The following is a 20,088-nucleotide window of genomic DNA, read 5'->3' on the forward strand; positions in this document are numbered from 1 at the left end:
CTGTGTCTGTGTTGTGGTTTGGGGAAGGTTTAAAGAACTGGGGCTTTGCTCTGGATTGGATATTGTCAGGAACCAGGGGCAATTCTAGGGTTACAGACTGGTCTTATTCTTGTCTAAATCCATCATGGTCCCGGACGGAGCGGCTGTGTCTGATGTTTCCGCTCTGCAACTGTTTGTGGACTCTCTGAAATTGTTTGTGTTCCGCAGGAGAACACCAAGGCATAATTGAGAGTGTCAGGCTGTGCCCACCTGTCAGGGGCTGCTTCTCTCTTTTTCAATTTGCATGAGAGTCATGATTTACCTTTCTAAAAAATAATAATAATAATAATCCTTTAACAACACAAACTTATGAGCCCTTGTTTCATTGCAGGCAGTGGAGTCAGGAAATAGGGAGCTTTTCTTGGCCAGGTCACATGCTTCTGTATTCTTTGAATTCTTTTTTTTTTTTTTCTTTTGAGATGGAGTCTTGCTCTGTCACCCAGGCTGGAGTGCAGTGGCACGATCTCGGCTCACTGCAACCTCCTCCTGCGTTCAAGCGATTCTTCTGCCTCAGCCTCCCGAGTAGCTGGGACTACGGGTGGCACCACCACACCCGGCAAATTTTTGTAATTTTAATAGAGATGGGGTTTCACCATATTGGCCAGGTTGGTCTCAAACTCCTGACCTCATGATCCACCCGGCTCAGCCTCCCAAAGTGCTGGGATTACAGGTGTGAGCCACCACGCCCAGCCTGAATTCTTTACAACAGGCAAACACACGTTTTAGAAACTCCTAAAACAGTAAAGATTTTTAAAAACATTATTTTAATAGTTACCTCTCTCCTTTTTATCGCATCCCTTAGTAAGGTGGCTACATCATGGCCCACGCAGTCTGTTGCCTTAAAACCCTTTGTCCACGTGATCAAGATTCCCTAAAACATAAAAAGCACCAGGAGAGTCCTGTGTAATTAACCCGGAAGGGGAGAATACAAAATTCCAACCCTCCCTCCTGAGTCAACAACTGCTGAGGGCTTACAACATTGGAGACAGAGTTCAAACATCTGAGGACAAACCAATAAAATATGAATAGACCCTCCTCGCCATCCTCATAGGGGTCTGAAATAATCCCACTTCACAGATGGAGAAAATGAGGCACATTAGGTAAATAGTGATGTCTAAGTTCACTCAGCAGACAGCAAAGACGGCACTCAATAATGGAGAGCCCAGATCACCCGATTCTTAGCCTGGTGCTGCCACTGGCATAACCAGCTGTACAGAAGAGTCTACTAACACTATAACTAAAGGATCCTAAGAGTTTAGTAATGCTGTGACTACCTAAAATACATTTGGGGTTTCAATGGATTGAAGTTAAAACACTTCCTGGGGAAAAAAGTACCCTGGGTGTGTGTTGACTGAGATGAATCCAAGGTGAAGGTATAAGTGAAGTGCTTTAAAAACAAACAAACAAAAAAAAACCCTCAAGTTTTCATAGATCTAACTCCTGAGCTCTAAAAGAGTTTCAGAAGAAGAAAGTCCCAAGTCAGCGACGTGACTGGATTAACTGGTTTACAGAGGCAGGTGACCATACCTAGCTCTCCTAGGGCTGCTCATTAAGCCTTAAACCCTGGCCTAAGACCCACCTCCAGAACTCCTGCCTGGTTATGTCTCTACCTACATACATGACACCCAGAGCTACCTACAGCTCTTCCAACGTGACAGGCTGGGTCTTGCCTCCGTGACTCTGCACCATTGGTTCTTTCTGCCCAGAATCCACTCCCCAACCCTGACTGCATGGAGCTGGAGCCGCTGGTGTTAGGGACTCAGCTCCCCCACTAGACTGTGGCCTTCCAGAGGACAGGAGCTGTAACCTTCAGCTCTGAGCCCAGTACTCAGTAGTCAGCAGGTGCTCAAGCTCTGATCCTGGACCCTGATTCATCCCGTGTATTGAACAAACATTTATTATCTCCTCTGATTGGACACTGCTAGGGCGTGTGGGGATACAGGTCCTTGCTCACGGAGTATACCACTAGCAGAAACAAAAGACACTGTCACTAAGAACTAACTGTGTAAGAAGTGCTATAAGCAAGGCAACAAACAAACGAACAGGGGGCACAGAAGAGGACAAGGTTCTTTCTTTGCCTGGAGGACCAGAAGGTTTCCCAGAAAAGGTGACTGCTTTCAAAGAGAAAAGAAGAGAGAAGAGTCCCAGTATGTCCTGCAGGCTGTGAAATAAAGCCTGGCTCAACCCACTGTGACTGTGACTGTCACCTAGGAATGACACTGAGGCTGGAGAAGGCCTCAAGGGCCAGCCCACCCGGGCCACAGGGGACTCAGTGCTGCCTGATCACTGAGGCCTAAGGACAGAGACTCACCGCGTCCAGACTCGTCTGCTGGCAGGGAAATGAGAACGTGAAGCCCAGAGGCATCCTAGGGCCTTTGATCCCCATGTAGTCCAGGAAGTCAGAGATGCAGGAGACAATGTGATCAAACAGCTGCAGGAGAAAAGAAAGGATCTCCTATGCTCTCTGTGGTTTTATCAGTGCACATGGACCAAAGTGTCTATACACACACACACGTATGCAAACACCCCCCCCACACACATGCAGAGTGAGCATCCTTTTCCAGGGCCTTGTCAGCCACCAGAGTGTCACAAGCCAGGCATGGCAAAAAGCATCTGGTGCTTCTGGGCCACAAGGACACAAATCCATGTGGGCATCCCATGGAGGATTTTGGTCATCACGTGACTGCTGGTGCCACTGGCTGTGTGTGCAGTGCATATGCACTATGGTTTTGTAATCTCACCTCTTCCCCAGTGCCCTGCATGATTTCAATAGGAATGGCGTAGATCTTGTTGTGCATTTCCACCGTTCTCTTTTTCCCACTACGGATTTTCACCAGCAGCACACGGAAATTGGTTCCTCCAAGATCCAGGGCCAAGAAGTCACCATTCTCTGTTGCAGTCAAAAACGTAAAGAATGTCAAAAACAGCTAAGTGCCTCTTGGCAGCCAGTAAACTCAAGACTCCAGACTTTCAAGGGAAGAACCCCATTGCAAACATAGAAGAGAAGCTGCAACTCCTCCCTTTAGGACACAGCACAGACTCAGAGGAAGAGTGGGCACTACATCCCTGACCACCACAGACTTGGAGCCACACTGGGAGGGGAGCATGTGAGTAAACCACCTGTCACAATACACAGACTTCACCAGGCCTGCAACAATGAAAATCTCCTACAAAAATTAATAATTTATGTCAGGGTGTGGGGTATTTGCAAAAACAGCCACATCATTCCCTTCCCTGCATGTGCAAAATCCTTCTTTGCAATGTGACTGCAGTTCTTCCCACTGAAAGACGGAGTCAATTTCTCCTCCCCTGGGATCTAGCCCAGCCCTAGGATTGTCCAGGCCAACAGAGTGTGGCAGAGGCAAAGCTGAGCCTATCCCCAGTCTGGGCTTCCAGGAGGCTTTGAAGTCTTCCCCTCTCCCTTGCAGCCCTTACTGCCACCACTTGAACAGACAGGTGGCCCACTGAAGGATGAGACACAGGGCTAGGGACCCCTGCACCCCAGCCAGCAGCCAACTGTTGGACATGTGTGGAAGGGCATCTGAGATCTGTCTCCCAGCTGACCCAACAGCTGACTGCAGATGCAGGACTGAGGCCAGCAGAGGTCAGCCGAGCCTGGCCCTGATGAGCAGAACTGTCCAACTGACTCACAGATGCATGAACAATAATAAGGGGTGGTTGTTTTAAGCCACTAAGTATGAGGGTGGCTTATAATGTGGTATGAGGTAACTTATACATAGGACACATTCCTGTCACAAACATTCATTACTCCAAGGACCCACCTGAAAAGCTCTTCAGATTCCCCATAATGATCGGCTTCAGTGAAAACTACCAAGGTTAGCATAAAGGGTTGGATTCCATGCTACCATTTGCCTGAATGCAAAACTCCCCAGGCCCTGAATGTCTCATGCATACTCTATAGAGATTTAAGAAGGGTACAGTGAGTGTTTATCTTTCTGCTGGCTTACCTTGGCTTTGGGAAAACCTAATCAGTGCTGTGGGATTTGCCCAGCTTTTAAGAACACTTCTTTTTTATTCATTTAATACTTTTGGAGACAGGGTCTTGCTTTGTTGCCCAGACTGGTCTTGAACTCCTGGGCTCAAGCAGTCCTCCCACCTCAGCCTCTTGAGGAGCTGGATGACAGGCGTGTGCCACCTTGCCCAGCTCAGAGCACTACTCTGAGCAGGGCTGTAGTTTTAGAGGTAGATAGCACTTGCCTGGGAGGTCTGACCAGGAAAATTTAACTGCCCCGACTCACACACACGACAAATCAGTTAATAAAAATGGAAAACAGGTGTGAGGAAGTTTCTAGCTCTGGCAAAATCATGCATCACCAGTGCAAAGGCATCCGCTGGTGAATCCAACCTCCCCCACTGTGGCTCAGTCCCTGGCAGGAGCAGGACAGGCATGTCAGCCAACAGCAGGCCCTCACCGGTCCCGTCAGGGGTACTCCGGACGAAGGAGGGCAGCATCTTAACCGCGGCATTGTTGTGCGTCTGCTTCCTCAGCCCCAGCTCCATCTCGGCCCGCATCCTCTTCTTCACCTCCAGCAGCATGTCCTTGGTGAGGTGGAAATGAGCCAGGGTCTCCTCTATTTGCCGGTGCTGCTCGGCCAAGCGGTAGGCCACCGCCGTCACCATGGCAGCCCCCTTGCCGCTGCCACTCTCCGAGAGGAGGAAGCGCACATCGGAGTCCGGCACCAAGCGCCTCAGAGTCTTGTGGAAACGCCGGGAATACCTTGTGGGGGCGGGGGGGACATGCCACAACAGCTGGACTGAGCATCTACTGGGGACCTCTGGCCACCCTTTCTTTCTCCACTCTTTAACTCTTTTTCTTCCCTTTTTTTTTTTTTTTTTTTTTTGAGACAGGGTCTTGCTCTATTGCCCAGGTTGGAATGCAGTGGCACAATCACAGCTCACTGCTGCCTCAACTTCCCAGGTTCAGGTGATCCTCCCACCTCAGCCTCCCTAGTAGCTGGAGCCACTCCTGGCTAACTTATTTGTATTTTTAGTAGAAACAGGATTTCGCCATGTTGCCCAGGCTGGTCTCAAACTTCTGGGTTCAAACTATCCACCTGCCTCAGCTTCCCAAGTGCTGGGATTACAGGCATGGGCCATGTGCCCAGCCTAATTCCATTTTCTGCACCTGGTTTTTTCATTACACAAATCATATATATACACTGTAGAAAAGTTAGCAAATGCAGAGAGGTAAAAGGAAAATGAAATCGTTCATAATCACACATAAAAGAGAAGATTCTCATTATTACATGAGTATCACACACAAAAATTCCAGGTCTAAAAACATTTTGTCCTCCACCATGAAGAAGATAATACAGCACAGTGGTCAAAAGCACGGTGTTCAAAAGTCAGATGGGGCCAAGTGCAATGGCTCACGCCCGCAATCCCAGTACTTTGGGAGGCCAAGGCAGGTGGATCACCAGAGGTCAGGAGTTCAAGACCAGCCTGGCCAACATGGTGAAACCCTGTCTCTTATTAAAAATACAAAAATTAGCTGGGCATGGTGACAGATGCCTGTAATTCCAGCTACTCAGGAGTCTCAGGCAAGAGAATCGCTTGACCCTGGGAGGCGGAGGTTGCAGTGAGATGAGAGCACACCACTACACTTCAGCCTGGGCAACAGAGCGAGACTCTGTCTCAAAAAAAAAAAAAGAAAAAAAGTCAGATGGGAAAACAAGGGTGAACTCCACCCACTCCACCTCAGGTGACCTTGAGCAGCTGACCCTGAAGTAAAGGAGGGTCTCAGCATCTGGGTGTCAGTGATGTGCAGGGAACTAACTGAGCTCGTTAAAATGCTCAGATTAGTAACTGCTGCTGAGGAAGGGTTCAATAAATAATCACTCGTTTTTTTCACTTGGCTCTTTCCTTCACCACATAAAAGTCCAGAGGTGTCTTAGTGTCTAGAAGAGAGCTTTGGGACAGCAGTGAGATAGAACTTCCTCAGTTCTATCTCTGTCTGCGGTCTGCAGTCAATAGGGAAGGCTGGCAAAACAGTTCCCCCAAAATATTAACAGCAGTCAACTCCAAGGGGTGGGATTAAGGATGATTTCTATTTTCTTCATAACTTTTTGAACTAGTTAAAGTTTCTATACTGAGTAAATATTACTTCTGAAATGAGAAACATTTAATCAAGGCTATTTTTTAAACTGTCATGAGAAGAGTTCTGGCTCATAGGGATTACTGCACAAGAGTATGAATGTACTTAATACCACTGAACTGTACCCTTCATAGTTAAGGTGGGCCGGGCACAGTGACTTATGTCTAAGCCAGCACTCTGGGAGGCCGAGGATCACTTGAGTTCAGGAGTTCAAGACCAGCCTGGCCAGCATGACGAAACTTCATCACTACTAAAAAAACACATACAAAAAATTAGCCCGGTGCAGTGGCATGGCTGAGGCAGGAGAATTGCTTGAACCTGGGAGGCTAAGGTTGCAGTGAGCTGAGAGCACACTTTTCCACTCCATTCCACTCCACTCCAGCCTGGGCAACAGGGCAAGACCCTGCCTCCAAAAAGAAAAGTTAAGATGATATATTTCATGTTATGTGTATTTTACTACAATCTAAAAAAATTCTAATGTGATGCTGCAAATCCCTAGGCTTTCTTGTCCAAAAAACTAGCCAAGAAATTACAAAGAAAAAAGAAAGAAATGGCTAATAAAAGTTTCATTATCAAGAATTTTGCAAATACTGTAAAAATATTTTTAAAATACAATTACATCCTTGGCAAATAACATCCTTTAACTTGGCTCAAACCCTATCCCCTCAGCAACACAAAACTATTTCTCTCTCTCTTTTTTGTTTTTTTTCTTTTGAGACATGATCTCGCTCTGTCCCCCAGGCTGGAGTGCAGAGGCACAATCTCAGGTCACTGCAACTTCCACACCCCCATGCTCAAGCGATCCTACCACTTCAGCCTTCCAAGTAACTGGGATTATAGGCACACCACGACACCCAGCTAATAATTTGTTATTTTTTTTTGTAGAGACAGGGTTTCACCACATTGCTCAGGCTGGTCTCGAACTCCTGGGCTCAAGCAATCCACCTGCCTCAGCCTCCCAAAGTGCTGGGATTATAGGTGTGAGTTGCCATGCCAGGCCAGGACTATTTCAATTTAAGTCGACATTCTTTGAGCCATCACCAGAGCTGGGTGTGAAGGTGCAGTACTGACGTGAGTACTTCACATGCACATTATATTTATATGTACAGTGGGAAACAATTCTGAGGTCCTGTGCAAAACAATCATGTCACAGGCTATCATTAAAACTTATTAGATAATGACTTAGAATTTACCTTTAGCCTTTTAAAAAAGTACAAGCTACGTTCTCACAGGACAACGTGGCTTCTGAAACTAAGGTGAGATGGCATGAGGACTGGCTGGGGCCACTGACAGACCAGAAGGCTACGTGGGGAACAAAGCACCTCCTCGCCAGTGGGGTCAACTTACAGCTCCTACAGCTCCAGCTCCCAGAGGCCAACCACAGACAAGCTGCCCATTTGAAAAAGTAAAGTCTGAGGGTTTGGGGGGTTTTAACAGGAGCTTCTGAAACAAGAATGTGGGTACCACACCTCTGACCCAAGGTCCTCCTGACGAAATGCGGACGAGAGACAGACACATTCCACCCAGCGGGACCGACAGCTACAGAAATCTCCATCTTGACTTTTGACAGGACAAGGTAACAACGGAGTGCAGAAACAATACCAGCAAGGATCGGCTAAGGGTGATACTTCCCAAGTGGGCAACACTGACCTTACTGCCCAGAACTAGGCATGCTATTTATTTATTTATTTTTTATTTTTTGTAGAGATGAGGTCTTACTATGTAGCCCAGGCTGTTCTCAAACTCCTTCCTCCTGCCTCGGCCTCTTAAACTGCTGAGATTACAGGCATGAGCCACAGCCCCTGACCACCATTGTCTTGTCTGCCAAAAAAAGTTCACCGGGTACAAAAGCCTGATTTCTGGAGAAGGTCCCTACCCACAATGGGTACAGAGTGCCAATGATAGCAAAGGGCAGACTCACTGTGGGTGCGTCTTGTAAAGAGATCCGTCGACACCAACCGTGGTCCGCAGCCTGGGTGTGCCCTTGTTATCACGCAGGCGGTTCAAGATGGCGCCCAGTGTGGCAGCCACCAGGTTGGCTGAGCGAAACGAGACAATGGTGCAAACGTGCTGGACTGAGACACAGTCATCATCGGACGGCTCCACTCCCAGGCGGGTCAGGATTTCTTTGGCATTGTGGAGGCCTTCCTTATTCCTGTGAAGTTAGAGGCCAATACTGATGCACTGAGGACCACATGAGGCAGTGCAAAGCACTGAGGCTCAAAGCGGCTAGAAAGGGAAAGCCCCACTTACCATGTGTGCGTGGTACGGGATGAAGACAGTCAAATGCCTGAGAAAAGCCCAGGAAGGGATCTCCTCCGTAAGAAATGCCAGGTAGTAATAGGAAAAACTGTACCAGCCTGCATTACGCCAAGCCAGAACCATGAAGAGAAGTGGAGAGGCAAAACTATGTGGCCTCTGAACAAGTGGAGAAATGGCTGCCACCACCCAGGGCTCATGAGGCTCGGGAGAACCTCCCACTCGCCAGGTCTGTGAGTTGCCCTGGATGCTTACACATCCTTCCTTGATGTCTCTCAGCCAAATTGTAATTTTCTGTATATGTGTTTTATGTATCTTTTGTTGGATTCACTCCAAAGCACTTTATTGTTTTGTTATTACTGTAAATGGTGTCTTTAAAATATATAGGTATACATACATGTATATATACACACACACACAAACACATATACACTCTATCTTTGCAGCTTTCCTATAAATCTAAAATTATTCTTTAAAAAGTATTTTAAAATACGTACATATTTTTATTATTGCTGATAGAAATACAACTGATTTCTGTATCTTATCTCCAGACATCTTTTTAACCTCTTCCGTCATTCTACTCATTTGTCTGTAGATATTTTGGGAGTATTCCATATAGACTTTTACCATTTGCAAATAATGGCAGTTTCACTTCTTTTTTGATTCTCATACCTTTATCTCTCATCTTTTCTTTAAAAAAAAAAAAAAAAAAACCCACTGGCTAAGACTCCAGTACAATGCCAAAATAGAAACTGGTGATACTGTCTTGCTCCTGATTTTAGAGAATGCCTCTAACATCTGCTCTTGCAGGATGTTTTTTATAGTTTTTTGTTTGTTTGTTTGTTTTGAGATAGCCTTTATTATAATATACATGCTTCCTTGAGCTAGCTGGGTCAATACCAGAAACAGGCCAAGAGGAAAGCATGCATTTCCTGACTTGGCTAGTGACTTTCAAGACAATCCACGAGTCTCCTGCTCCCCTTTCTTCCCAGCCACTGACCAGGAGACTCATGAAAAGGGACAGCTAGAAACTCGGGAGCAAGGCTCCCTGATTATCGGGGCTTTGCACCTACTGTTCCTGAAGGAGAGTAATCATCAAACAAACTCCAGCACATGGATATGGCAGAAGAGTTGGTCCAGATAAACCCCTTTCCTATTCCAGCAGCTGCCTTCTCTAACCTCGAAGAGAGCTGATGCAAATCTTCTCCCAGGAACCAGAGCTGTGAAGCACTGGCTCTATCCAAATTTCTAGGACCACACGGGGAGCAATGGGAATGACCACTTTGTGCAGAGATAAAATGGCATTCCTTGCACCAAAGATGGCAGCAAAGCTAGCCTTATCTTTATCCAGGTGGCCTCACATGGCTACAAGGAGTCTCCTTAACCAGGAGTACAGCCTTCTGCACACGGAGGCCAGCAACAAGACAAGAGTGCTTTAGACTTGGAGGCACCAGACTACATCAGACTGGCACCGGGATCAAGGTCATCTGCTTCCCTCTCTGCGTGAAGGCCTGTGAGTTACAGTTAAGATAAAGAATCCCGCGTTTCTTGTATGATGTCAAGGGGCTGCAGTTAGTTGCTGGCTGGCTCTGTCTTTCCTTCTAACTGTCCTGTTTCATCTGTTAACCAGTGTTTCTCAACTTGCATGCCAGGGCACATTTCTGGCTGTTAACAGGTTTCCCCTGAAAGAATTTGTGAGTGGCAGGGAAGGGGTGGTTTCAAGCACAAAAGAAGTCTGGGAAATGACAAGTCAGTCAAAGCAAACTGGGTTTTCTTTAATGTGTTGATGATACCATAAATCTCTATTCTTTTTATACCTTGTACTTCTTATACTGTTTTACTGTAAGTCTGTATTTATTTTACCATAACATTGTAAAATGGAAGATAAATGTGCCATATTCCCAATCCTATTGGTCAAGGAAGTCTTTTTTCAGGAAGCAGCTAATTAACATCTTGAGGTTACTAAGGCGCCCTTAGTGCCCTCAACACAGTCTGGAGAAGGTCTGGAGAAGGTCTCCAGACTGGAAGTGGAAGGTGCAATTCCAAAAACCCAGGCTCCAGGCTTCACCAGCTCCTTGCTCCTTGCTCGAATCGTCTGCTTCCCAGACGCTAATCTTACCCTGAGTGTGCGTGGAGGGTGGGGGTGACGGGCTGATGGGGATGGGAGAGGAAGCTGCTCTTGTAGCTAGACAGGAAAATCACCTGTGCACTTGAGGCTAACTATGTCATTCTTTAATGAACCGTGACAAGTGCCTGCAGGGAGTCTGGCCCAGGATGGGTCAGATAAGACTGAGGGGACACGGACCCAGAAAGGGTCCTTCAAGACACTCTTGAAGGAAAAGCCACCAAACTTGGACTCAAGAAGTAACAGGGGACCAACTGCTCTTCTCTGCCCCAACACCCCAAGAAAGCCTTGAGGGGACGGTACCTACTTTTCGATGGCTGACACATCACTGGTGTTAAACTTCCCTCTGGTGAGCAGCTCTGGGGTGATCCGCCCTTCAAACAAGAGGCCCTCCTTGGCCATCTTGACCAGGATCAGTCGAACCAGCTCTCCCAAGTACATGCCACTGACCATCTTCTCAAACCTGCGGGAGAAAGGCAAACCGGCACTTGTCAGCCTTCCTCTGCGCCCCACACATGAGGGCTGGGACAGACACAAAAGGAATGGGAAGCCCCGACTCACCCCTCACCAGCCCCCAGCCTTGCGGCAGGCAAGACCATGTTCTTGCGTGACTGAACAGCAGAGGGAGAGAGATCGGAAGCCAAGATGACTCTGGAGAGGGCAGGAGTCATCCCGACCCCATGCCTGTGACTAGGAGAACACCATAGGCAGGAGCGGGCAGGGAAGGCTGCCTGAAGGCACGGGGAGCGTTCGGATTTAGATTGCAGATGTCAAGAAGGCCTCAGACAGAAATGTGCAAAATATGATAATCTCCTCCTAAACTGTATGCTATACTTTTTATTTTTTATCTTTATGTATGTATGTATGTATGTATGTATGTATGTATGTATGTGTTTACTTACTTATTTATTTTTTGAGACAGGGTCTCACTCTGTGCCCAGGCTAGAGTGCAATGGCGCAATCTCGACTTTGCAGCCTCAACCTGCTAGGCTCAAGCCATCCTCCCACCTCAGCCTCCTGAGTAGCTAGACCACCAAGTCCAGATAATTTTAAAAATTTTTTGTAGAGGGGGAGTCTCCTTATGCTGCCTAGGCTGGTTTCGAACTCACAGGCTCAAGTGACCCTCCCAGACGCAAGCTACAGCACCCGGCTTGTATGCTATACTTTTCAAAGACCTTTCACCTCCACTCCTATGGGAGACCCCAAGCCCTGTGGATAGGAGGTGACGAGGAAGTTTTGTCCCCATTTCCCAGCTCAGAAAGGGTAAATAGCTTCTCTGAGGGAAAGGCAGCCACTCCCCTTGGGGCCGCTGTCAGGACATTTGTTAGGCACCTCCCTGGCATGATTTTCTCCTTCTCTGGCCAAAAGGATCAAGAATTTGCTTTGAGGAACTCACTCCTCCCCCACTGATGTTACCCTAAACTCCAGGGCTGGTCTCTGAGTACTGACAGCCAATCGGCTCACCCCACTGCTCCAGCCCCGTTCAAGCACCAGCCAATCACAGAATGAGCCCAATGCTGCAGGGGAGAGGCAGCCAGGTATAGAGACAGAAGCCAACACGCATTGCTGAAGGCCCAGCCGAGAGCTGGCAAGAACCAGGGCTCGATGCCATACGTGAGCCAGATTCAGACCCCGCATCCTGGCTGGCCAGGGGCCAGAAGGAACCCCTGAGCAGGGCAGATTGAAGAGGTGGGCGCACATCAGAGCAGCCTGCCGCTCCTCTGCGGGAGCCCAGCTGGCACACCCACAGCTGGCTGTGACACAGCAAAACAATCTGTTCCAACCAGAGCCACCCAGGAGCCAAGGATGCTGCCGAGACCTGAGCACCCGGCCCTCAACCATCAGCACAGGGCACAGAGCCTCCTTAAAAACACAGTCCTCATTGTTCCTGCTCCTGACAGAACCAGACAGGACCACCTGCCTGCGGCCAGGCAGAGGATCCCTGGCAGGAGAGTGCCCTTCTGAGTCTGGTGCCGCCCCAGGCTCCTGTGGGAACAGCCTCTGTGTAGCCCTGAACAGGGGTGGAACAGCGCTGGTGGAGCCCTGGCAGAGCCACTACTGAGCTACTCACCTTGGCCTCCCTACCTGTGCAATGGAGATACTGACTGCCTTCCTGTAAGGTTATATGGAAGATATGGAGGATATGGGTTAATATAGGTCACTATCTGACAGTATCTGGCTAAATAATGAGTGCCTGTGGCCCTTCTTATGTGTCTGACACTTTTCCCAGCACTTTACCTGTATTAACTTATTTCATCTTCATTACAACCCTAGGAGGGAGACATAAGAATTATTCCCCTTCCACAGATGAGGAAACAGAGGCACAGAAAGATTATATAACTTACCCATGGACAGGGCTAACAAGTGGCAAATCCACATTTTGAATCCAGTTAGATCTAACACCAGAGGTTGTACTCCTAACCACTGTGCATTTCTGCCTGTCTCATGGACAGTGTCATTCAATGTTAGCTGTCACTATCATGCTAGCAGCCACCTAGGACCACCCCTACCCCAGCCTGTCTGCCTGTTCTCCTCCCTAGGCAGCCTTCCCTGTTTGGCAGTGTGACGAGAGAAAGGGCATTCCCCTTAGGATGGGCTAACATCAGCCTCCGGGCACCCTCTACCTGCTGCTTTTCACTCTGCCTTCTAAAGATGCCCAGAACAATCTGCTCCCTTTTCTACATGGCCTATTACATACATGGATAGTGATACCCCCTTTTCCAGATAGAGGCCCATGGCCATGGTCTGTCCTTTCCCAGTCCCTAAAGGCCCTCTTAGAGCAGCAGAACAAGCAAACAGCACCTCTCACGAGCTTCTCTCTGTTCAAATCAAGGCTCATGGAGACCGGCTCCTGTTCCAACAGCCTGCTTCCCATCTGCTCAAGTGAAATTAATGAAATCCAGCAAGTCATGATCTGCCTCTCAGGGCATGCCACCTGTGATAACTGAACAGGTAATGCCCAGATGTCTCGGCAGTCAGACACCTACGACCACAGATAGGCAGTGAGAGGCAGCGCGGCAGGGTTCCAACCACTCTGCCTGCCGGCGGGCCCAGGCAGGGCTGAGATGGGGAGGGAAGCATCATCAACCACGAGGAGTCATGGGCAAGGACCTGCACACCAATGAGGAGCCCCCAGCACCCTGGGTCTGCTTCAACTAGAAGCCCAAGGAAAGAAAAGAGACAGAGGCCCATGGCCAAGCAAACCAGGACTGGAGCTGCCGAGAGATTCTATGGAGCAGCAGAACCACAAAAAGAAAAGGCATCTGGGTGCCGACTTGAAGGCGCACAGTTACTCAACCACCATCCAGGTCAAAGAGCTCTCCCAACCACCGACCACCAGTGTTTGCTGCTGCAATCACTGCTGTTGCTGTGTTGCTGTGTGGGGTGGGTGCTCTGCAGTTTGAAGGATGTGATAAGGAATCACAGGGAAAAAGGATTCAAGATCCCAGAGATTCCAGACACAACACAGAGCAAGAGCAGAAGAGCAAGAAGTCCAAGCAGGCCAGGAGCAGTAGCTCACACCTGTAATGCCAGCACTTTGGGAGGCTGAGGCAGGAGGATTGCCTGAGCCCAGAAGTTCGAGACCAGCTGGGCAACATAGGGAGACTCAGTCTCTACAAAAAATTTTAAAATTAAGCCGGGTGCAGTGGCTCAAGCCTGTAATCCCAGCACTTTGGGAAGCTGAGACGGGCAGATCACGAGGTCAGGAGATCGAGACCATCCTGGCTAACACGGTGAAACCCCGTCTCTACTAAAAAATACAAAAAACTAGCAGGGCAAGGTGGCGGGCGCCTGTAGTCCCAGCTACTCAGGAGGCTGAGGCAGGAGAATGGTGTTAACCCGGGAGGCAGAGCTTATAGTGAGCTGAGATCGGGCCACTGCACTCCAGCCTGGGCAACAGAGAGAGACTCCATCTCAAAAAAAGAAAAAGGAAAAAAAATGTCAAATTAGCCAGGCATGGTACTGCTGCCTATGGTCCCAGCTACTCAAGAGGCTGAGGCAGGAGGATCACCTAAGCTTGGGAGTTCAAGGCTACAGTGAGCCAAGATCACACCACTGCACTCCAGCCTGGGCAACAGAGTGATACCCTCAAAAAAAAAAAAAAAAAAAAAAAAAAAAAAAAAAAAAAAAAGCTCAAGGAAACAAAAGGGGAAGGAGAATTAAAAATGAAGTAAAAGGTGGGGCTAACTCCACAGTATAAGACAAGCATGTGGCAAGACTATCAAAGGCCTGGAATATAAAGACGAGATGAAGGAAGCCAAAAGATTGATCCCTTTTAGAAACAGACCTTCTGACTCTGGGGCAAGGTGGGGCCTGAATACTCAAAGCAGGTTCCTCTGCTGCCTCCCAAATGCAGTAACCACCAATGAAGGCGGGAGCCACAAAGCTATGATGACAATGTCCTCCCTGTCCACTGTATACAGTAGGTACTCAGTTAAATGCTAACTTCAATCAAAGCAAATGGAATGAGCAGCTATTGGTAGTCTAGAGCCCACTTGGGCACTGGGAGCCTTCGCATAAAGCTAACACACTGAGGTTTTAAAACCTCGTTAATGGCAGGGTGTGGTGGCTCACGTCTGTAATCCCAGAACTTTGGGAGGCCGAGGCGGGTGGATCACCTGAGGTCAGGAGTTCAAGACCAGTCTGGCTAACATGGTGAAACCCCATCTCTATTAAAATACAAAATTAGCTGGATGTGGTGGCTCACGCCTGTAATCCCAGCTACTCGGTAGGCTGAGGCAGGAGAATCACTTAGAACCCGAGAGGCAAAGATTGCAGTGAGCTGAGATTGCATCATAGCACTCCAGTCTGGGTGACAGAGCAAGAATCTGTCTCCAAAANAATGCTAACTTCAATCAAAGCAAATGGAATGAGCAGCTATTGGTAGTCTAGAGCCCACTTGGGCACTGGGAGCCTTCGCATAAAGCTAACACACTGAGGTTTTAAAACCTCGTTAATGGCAGGGTGTGGTGGCTCACGTCTGTAATCCCAGAACTTTGGGAGGCCGAGGCGGGTGGATCACCTGAGGTCAGGAGTTCAAGACCAGTCTGGCTAACATGGTGAAACCCCATCTCTATTAAAAATACAAAATTAGCTGGATGTGGTGGCTCACGCCTGTAATCCCAGCTACTCGGTAGGCTGAGGCAGGAGAATCACTTAGAACCCGAGAGGCAAAGATTGCAGTGAGCTGAGATTGCATCATAGCACTCCAGTCTGGGTGACAGAGCAAGAATCTGTCTCCAAAAAAAAAAAAAAAAATTTTTCCAAAAAAAAAAAAAAAAAAAAAAAAAAAAAAAAAAAACCCTGGTTAAAAATTGGAATCGCCCAGGGAGCTTTTACAATACTGAGGACTGGGCAATCCAGGCCGACTGAGTCACTGGTAAGAGGATGCCTGGACATCAGTATTTTTTTAAAGGCCCCTATGTAACTCTAATGTGTACTCAGAGATGAAAATCACTTCCCTAAATCCTCCCTGATGGTTTTCTCCATAAATGATAAAAAAAAAAAAAAAAAATGCCTTTTAAAAAAAACCTCTTATTACCAATGAGAAGAGATTCTGGAAGCTCACTCTGAAAACCTCAAACTTTCAAACAGGGCAAAAATCCCCAAACCTATACCAGACCACACCCCAACAACGAGTCTTGGGCCACCTCTGTCCTATTCTAGGGCTGTAATTTTCCCATCAGTCAAATGGAGGAAACATCTTTCCCTGCCACAAAGAGGATAAAATGACTTTCAAGAACTAGGCATTCTATGTAAAAAAGACATAGGGAGGATCCAAAGATTCAGATAGAAGCCTGGGGGCACAGCAAAAATCTGCTCAGGCAAAAAACTCTTTAACTTACAGCCTATTTCCAGGAATATGTGACACAACTTGGGAATTTGTCATTTCCTTGGAATTGTTCTCAATGAGACCTGACCTACAGTACGCAGTAAATTGGTGACATGGTTTGGCTGTGTCCCCACCCAAATCGCACCTTGAATTCCCGCGTTGTAGTGGGAGGGACCCGGTGGCAGATAACTGAACATGGATGCAAGTCTTTCCCGTGCTGTTCTCGTGATAGTGAATAAGTCTCACGAGATCAGATGGTTTTATAAAGAGGAGTTCCCCTGCAAAAGTTCTCTATGCCTGTTGTCATCCATGTAAGACATGACTGGCACCACAATTGTGAGGCTTCCCCAGCTACGTGGAATTGTAAGTTCACTGAACCTCTTTCTTTTGTAAATTGCCCAGTCACGGGTATGTCTTTATAGGCAGTGTGAAAACGGACTAATACAACTGAGAAACATATTCTAGAAAAGAGACTTTGCCCCAACCTTTCACTTTCTCATCTGTACCCCCATTTAGCCACCCACTCATCTCTCATCCATCATCAACCACCCATCCATCCATCCATCCATCCCAAAAATATTTATTGCAAGCCAACCGTAAACACAGTTTATAGTTTAGCCTCGAGATACAGTTCACCTTTTTGAAAAATTCAGAAATACATCAATGAACAGCAGAGAGATCCAAGTTTACACCCAAGCCATGCAGGGTTCCCAAACTCAGGCCAAGGATAAGGGTCTGGGCATTACCTGTTCAGTTACCACAAGTGACATGCCCCACCTGCACTTCTAAGAAAAGAGACTTCTCATTAAGTGACTGATAGTAACTACAAGTACATAACCTCTTATCTGAAACCCTTTGGGGTCACATGCGCTTGGGAATGTGGAGATTTGAGAACTTTAGAGATGCAATAGGGTATACATGCCATGTGTCACAGAATACCCCCAGAGGTGCCTGAGGCAGCACTGCCATCAAGCATATTCAAGGCTTTTCAGTGAAACATACAAATAGGCACAGTAATAACTTGATGGCAGTGGGGTCAGGTCAATGGACTGGGCAGGGTGGGGGTGGGGTGTGTGGTAAAAAAAACCTTTGTCAGAGCTTTGGAACTGGGGTCCTTTGTCACCAAGCTTGTGCCACAGTCTCAGCCTGCAACGGAGATGCTCAACTCTGGGTGTAAGAACTTGGGAATTCCCTCACTGAGAAACCTAGTTTATTCGCCGTTGCCACCTCCAGTGGTGGGGAGCTTGCCATTGATAAAAATCCATTAATTCAGGTGGAAAGGCCAACTGTCCAGCTTGCAGTATTGAGATCTTTTGGGTGATGCATTTCAACATGGCTAGTAAACTCTTGTTTCCCTCTAGTATCAGAATAAGGGCTATTAGGTCTACAGAGTCAGTGAACATCTCCCTGTAGGCTGACAGCATCCAACTCTGGGATAAAGCTTCTAGGAGGCTGGGTAGATTAGAGAGAGCTAGTAGCATGGCAGCATCACAGAGAAATGTGAGCAGGCACTTCAGGAAATAAGTGGCTCAGAGAAAGCAATACCCGCTCTAACCTGAATAATATCACTCTCACCTCTGTAGCCAGGAGCTTTCCACAGCCAAAAACAACCTGCCTGTAAGTCTGATGTTCTTTATCAACTCTGATGTGTCTGCTCATGCTTGACAGTGAAAAAGTTTGCTTCTCCGTTCTCCCTAATGTCTATATGACTTATACTCTTCTTACCCCGACTCCTCTGTACAACAGATATTTGCATGTCTGGCCTACCTCCCCATCTAGATTGTAAATCTTGGGAGGAAGGTGCTGTTTTGGATTCTCAGAGCCTAGCACAGAGCTCAGCACATAGTAAGTGCTCAATAAATATGTGATGAATGAACAGACACTCATCTCCCTTAAATGCCGCACACACCATGTGGCCTCTCTTACCATGAACAGCAACACTCGTGACTACATAGAGAAATTTTTTAAGCCTTACATTTACACTAATGTTTCTGTGTTTTGTTGGGGAGCATTTTGAACCATTCATAATTATTAATTTTGTGCAGCAGGGGATAATTTAAGAACGTTTTTTTTTTTCAGGGGCTACTGAGCTCCTGGGCTGCCATTCACCTCTTGATCTCCTCCCCTGGCCACCAGTACCTGCTCAACTCTGGCCCCATTCCCCATTGAATAGGTTCGTTGTGAGCTCCACAACAAGATGCATCAATGCTTCCATGCTTTTCATTGTCATGATGTTTTACAAGGACACAATCATAGTGTAATTAAACAAAGAAAAGATTATTTTAAAAGTGCTTTTCAGTTACAGACTCTACAGCTGTGCATCTCACCAAACAAGGAGCAATAAATAATGCAAATTCGATGGGCTTTAGGCCGGGCACGGTGGCTCATGCCTGTAATCTCAGCACTTTGGGAGGTTGAGGCAGGCGGATCACTTGATGTCAGGAGTTTGAGGCCAGCCTGGCCAACATGGTGAAACTCGTCTCTACTAAAAATACAAAATATTACCTAGGCGTGGTGGTGCATGCCTATAATCCCAGCTACTTATAGGCTAAGGCAGGAGAATCACTTGAACCCGGGAGGTGGAGGTTGCAGTGAGCTGAGATCGCAGCACTGCACTCCAGCCTGGGTGACAGAGCAAGACTCCGCCTCAAAAAAAAAAAAAAATGTGACAGGCTTTTCTGTTTGTGATCACTTGGCTTTATGCCCTTTTCATCTCCCATCCCAAATCTTTCATTAAATGTCCCCTAAGTCACATATGTGGTTAGAAGCAAAAGTCAAGGACTCACAGCTGTTTTCCAGGGTTGAGGGATCCCCGGTCTATCTCCCGGTCAAACTCTGTCCGGATGTCTTCTAATGATCCATCGTCTCCAAAGGCTCCCCATTCTGTGTTGATACACATCCTCCCCTCGTCTCCTTCCACCAGATCAATGTGCCTCAGTTCCTCCATGTAGCAAGCATTGGTGCCAGTACCTGGGCAGGACAAGATCAGAAGCTATGACCACACGACGAGGAGGGTGCAGAGCCACCTGGAAAGATGGGCCGAACAAATGGATGGGCAAAGGGGATAGATACGTTACCGATGATCAGGCCGACTTCACACTGCTGGTCGTCATAGCCACAGGTCATCATGGTGCCCACTGTGTCATTCACCACAGCTACGATGTTGGCATCATAGTCCTGGGGACAGATAATGGGGCATCATTGTCCACTCACACATGGAAGCAGAGATCACCCACCTTAACAGTGCTTGGCAGGAGTGCTCCTGTTTTCAGAACCCCTGCTTTTGTGAGTGGTGCTGGTTTCATTACAGCTGATACTCAAATTAACTAGATCACAGCATGGTGATTAAGTTATGAAAACCTTATAGTTCCCTTAATTACCTGGCTTAAGAGTCTTTGGGTAGTGAGGATTTTACTCTTGGAGCTACATTCCTCTGCAAACCTCCGCAGGAGGTCCATGTCCCGGATAAGGCGGGCTCCTCTGCCCTTGTTCTGAGTACAGCAGGCTGCATCTGTGACACCCACTCCCTGAATAGCCCAGCACTCCTGTCAGGAGGCAACTCCCTGTTCCAGGCCTGGGTCCTTCAGGCAGCACCTCCAAGAGCTGCGCTTTGCACCATCCCCATCCCCACCGTTCCACACTGGGGATCCTCAACTCTCCCCTGCCTGGGTCTTCAGGCTTTGACACTACTGCCCCCCAGGAAGGTCACTGGCCTGT

At 47.7% G+C, this 20,088-nt stretch overlaps 1 protein-coding gene across 5 annotated transcripts in view; it reads right to left on the reverse strand.

Moving 5' to 3' along the window:
* The window catches only part of HK1 (hexokinase 1), a 139,752-nt gene that overhangs the window by 15,741 nt on the left and 103,923 nt on the right, over positions 1-20,088 (reverse strand). For all 5 annotated transcript variants that reach the window (XM_017873192.1, XM_017873190.1, XM_017873191.1 and 2 more), the window contains 8 exons: positions 19,449-19,548; positions 19,158-19,341; positions 10,846-11,001; positions 8,076-8,309; positions 4,473-4,777; positions 2,781-2,929; positions 2,351-2,470; positions 815-910 (listed from right to left, as the gene is read on the reverse strand). In XM_017873192.1, coding sequence (XP_017728681.1) covers positions 815-910; positions 2,351-2,470; positions 2,781-2,929; positions 4,473-4,777; positions 8,076-8,309; positions 10,846-11,001; positions 19,158-19,341; positions 19,449-19,548 — 1,344 coding nt within the window. The remainder of the gene's footprint in view (positions 1-814; positions 911-2,350; positions 2,471-2,780; positions 2,930-4,472; positions 4,778-8,075; positions 8,310-10,845; positions 11,002-19,157; positions 19,342-19,448; positions 19,549-20,088) is intronic.

This window comes from Rhinopithecus bieti, unplaced genomic scaffold, assembly GCF_001698545.2.
Source record: "Rhinopithecus bieti isolate Rb0 unplaced genomic scaffold, ASM169854v2 scaffold_6907, whole genome shotgun sequence".
NCBI classification, from domain to species: domain Eukaryota; kingdom Metazoa; phylum Chordata; class Mammalia; order Primates; family Cercopithecidae; genus Rhinopithecus; species Rhinopithecus bieti.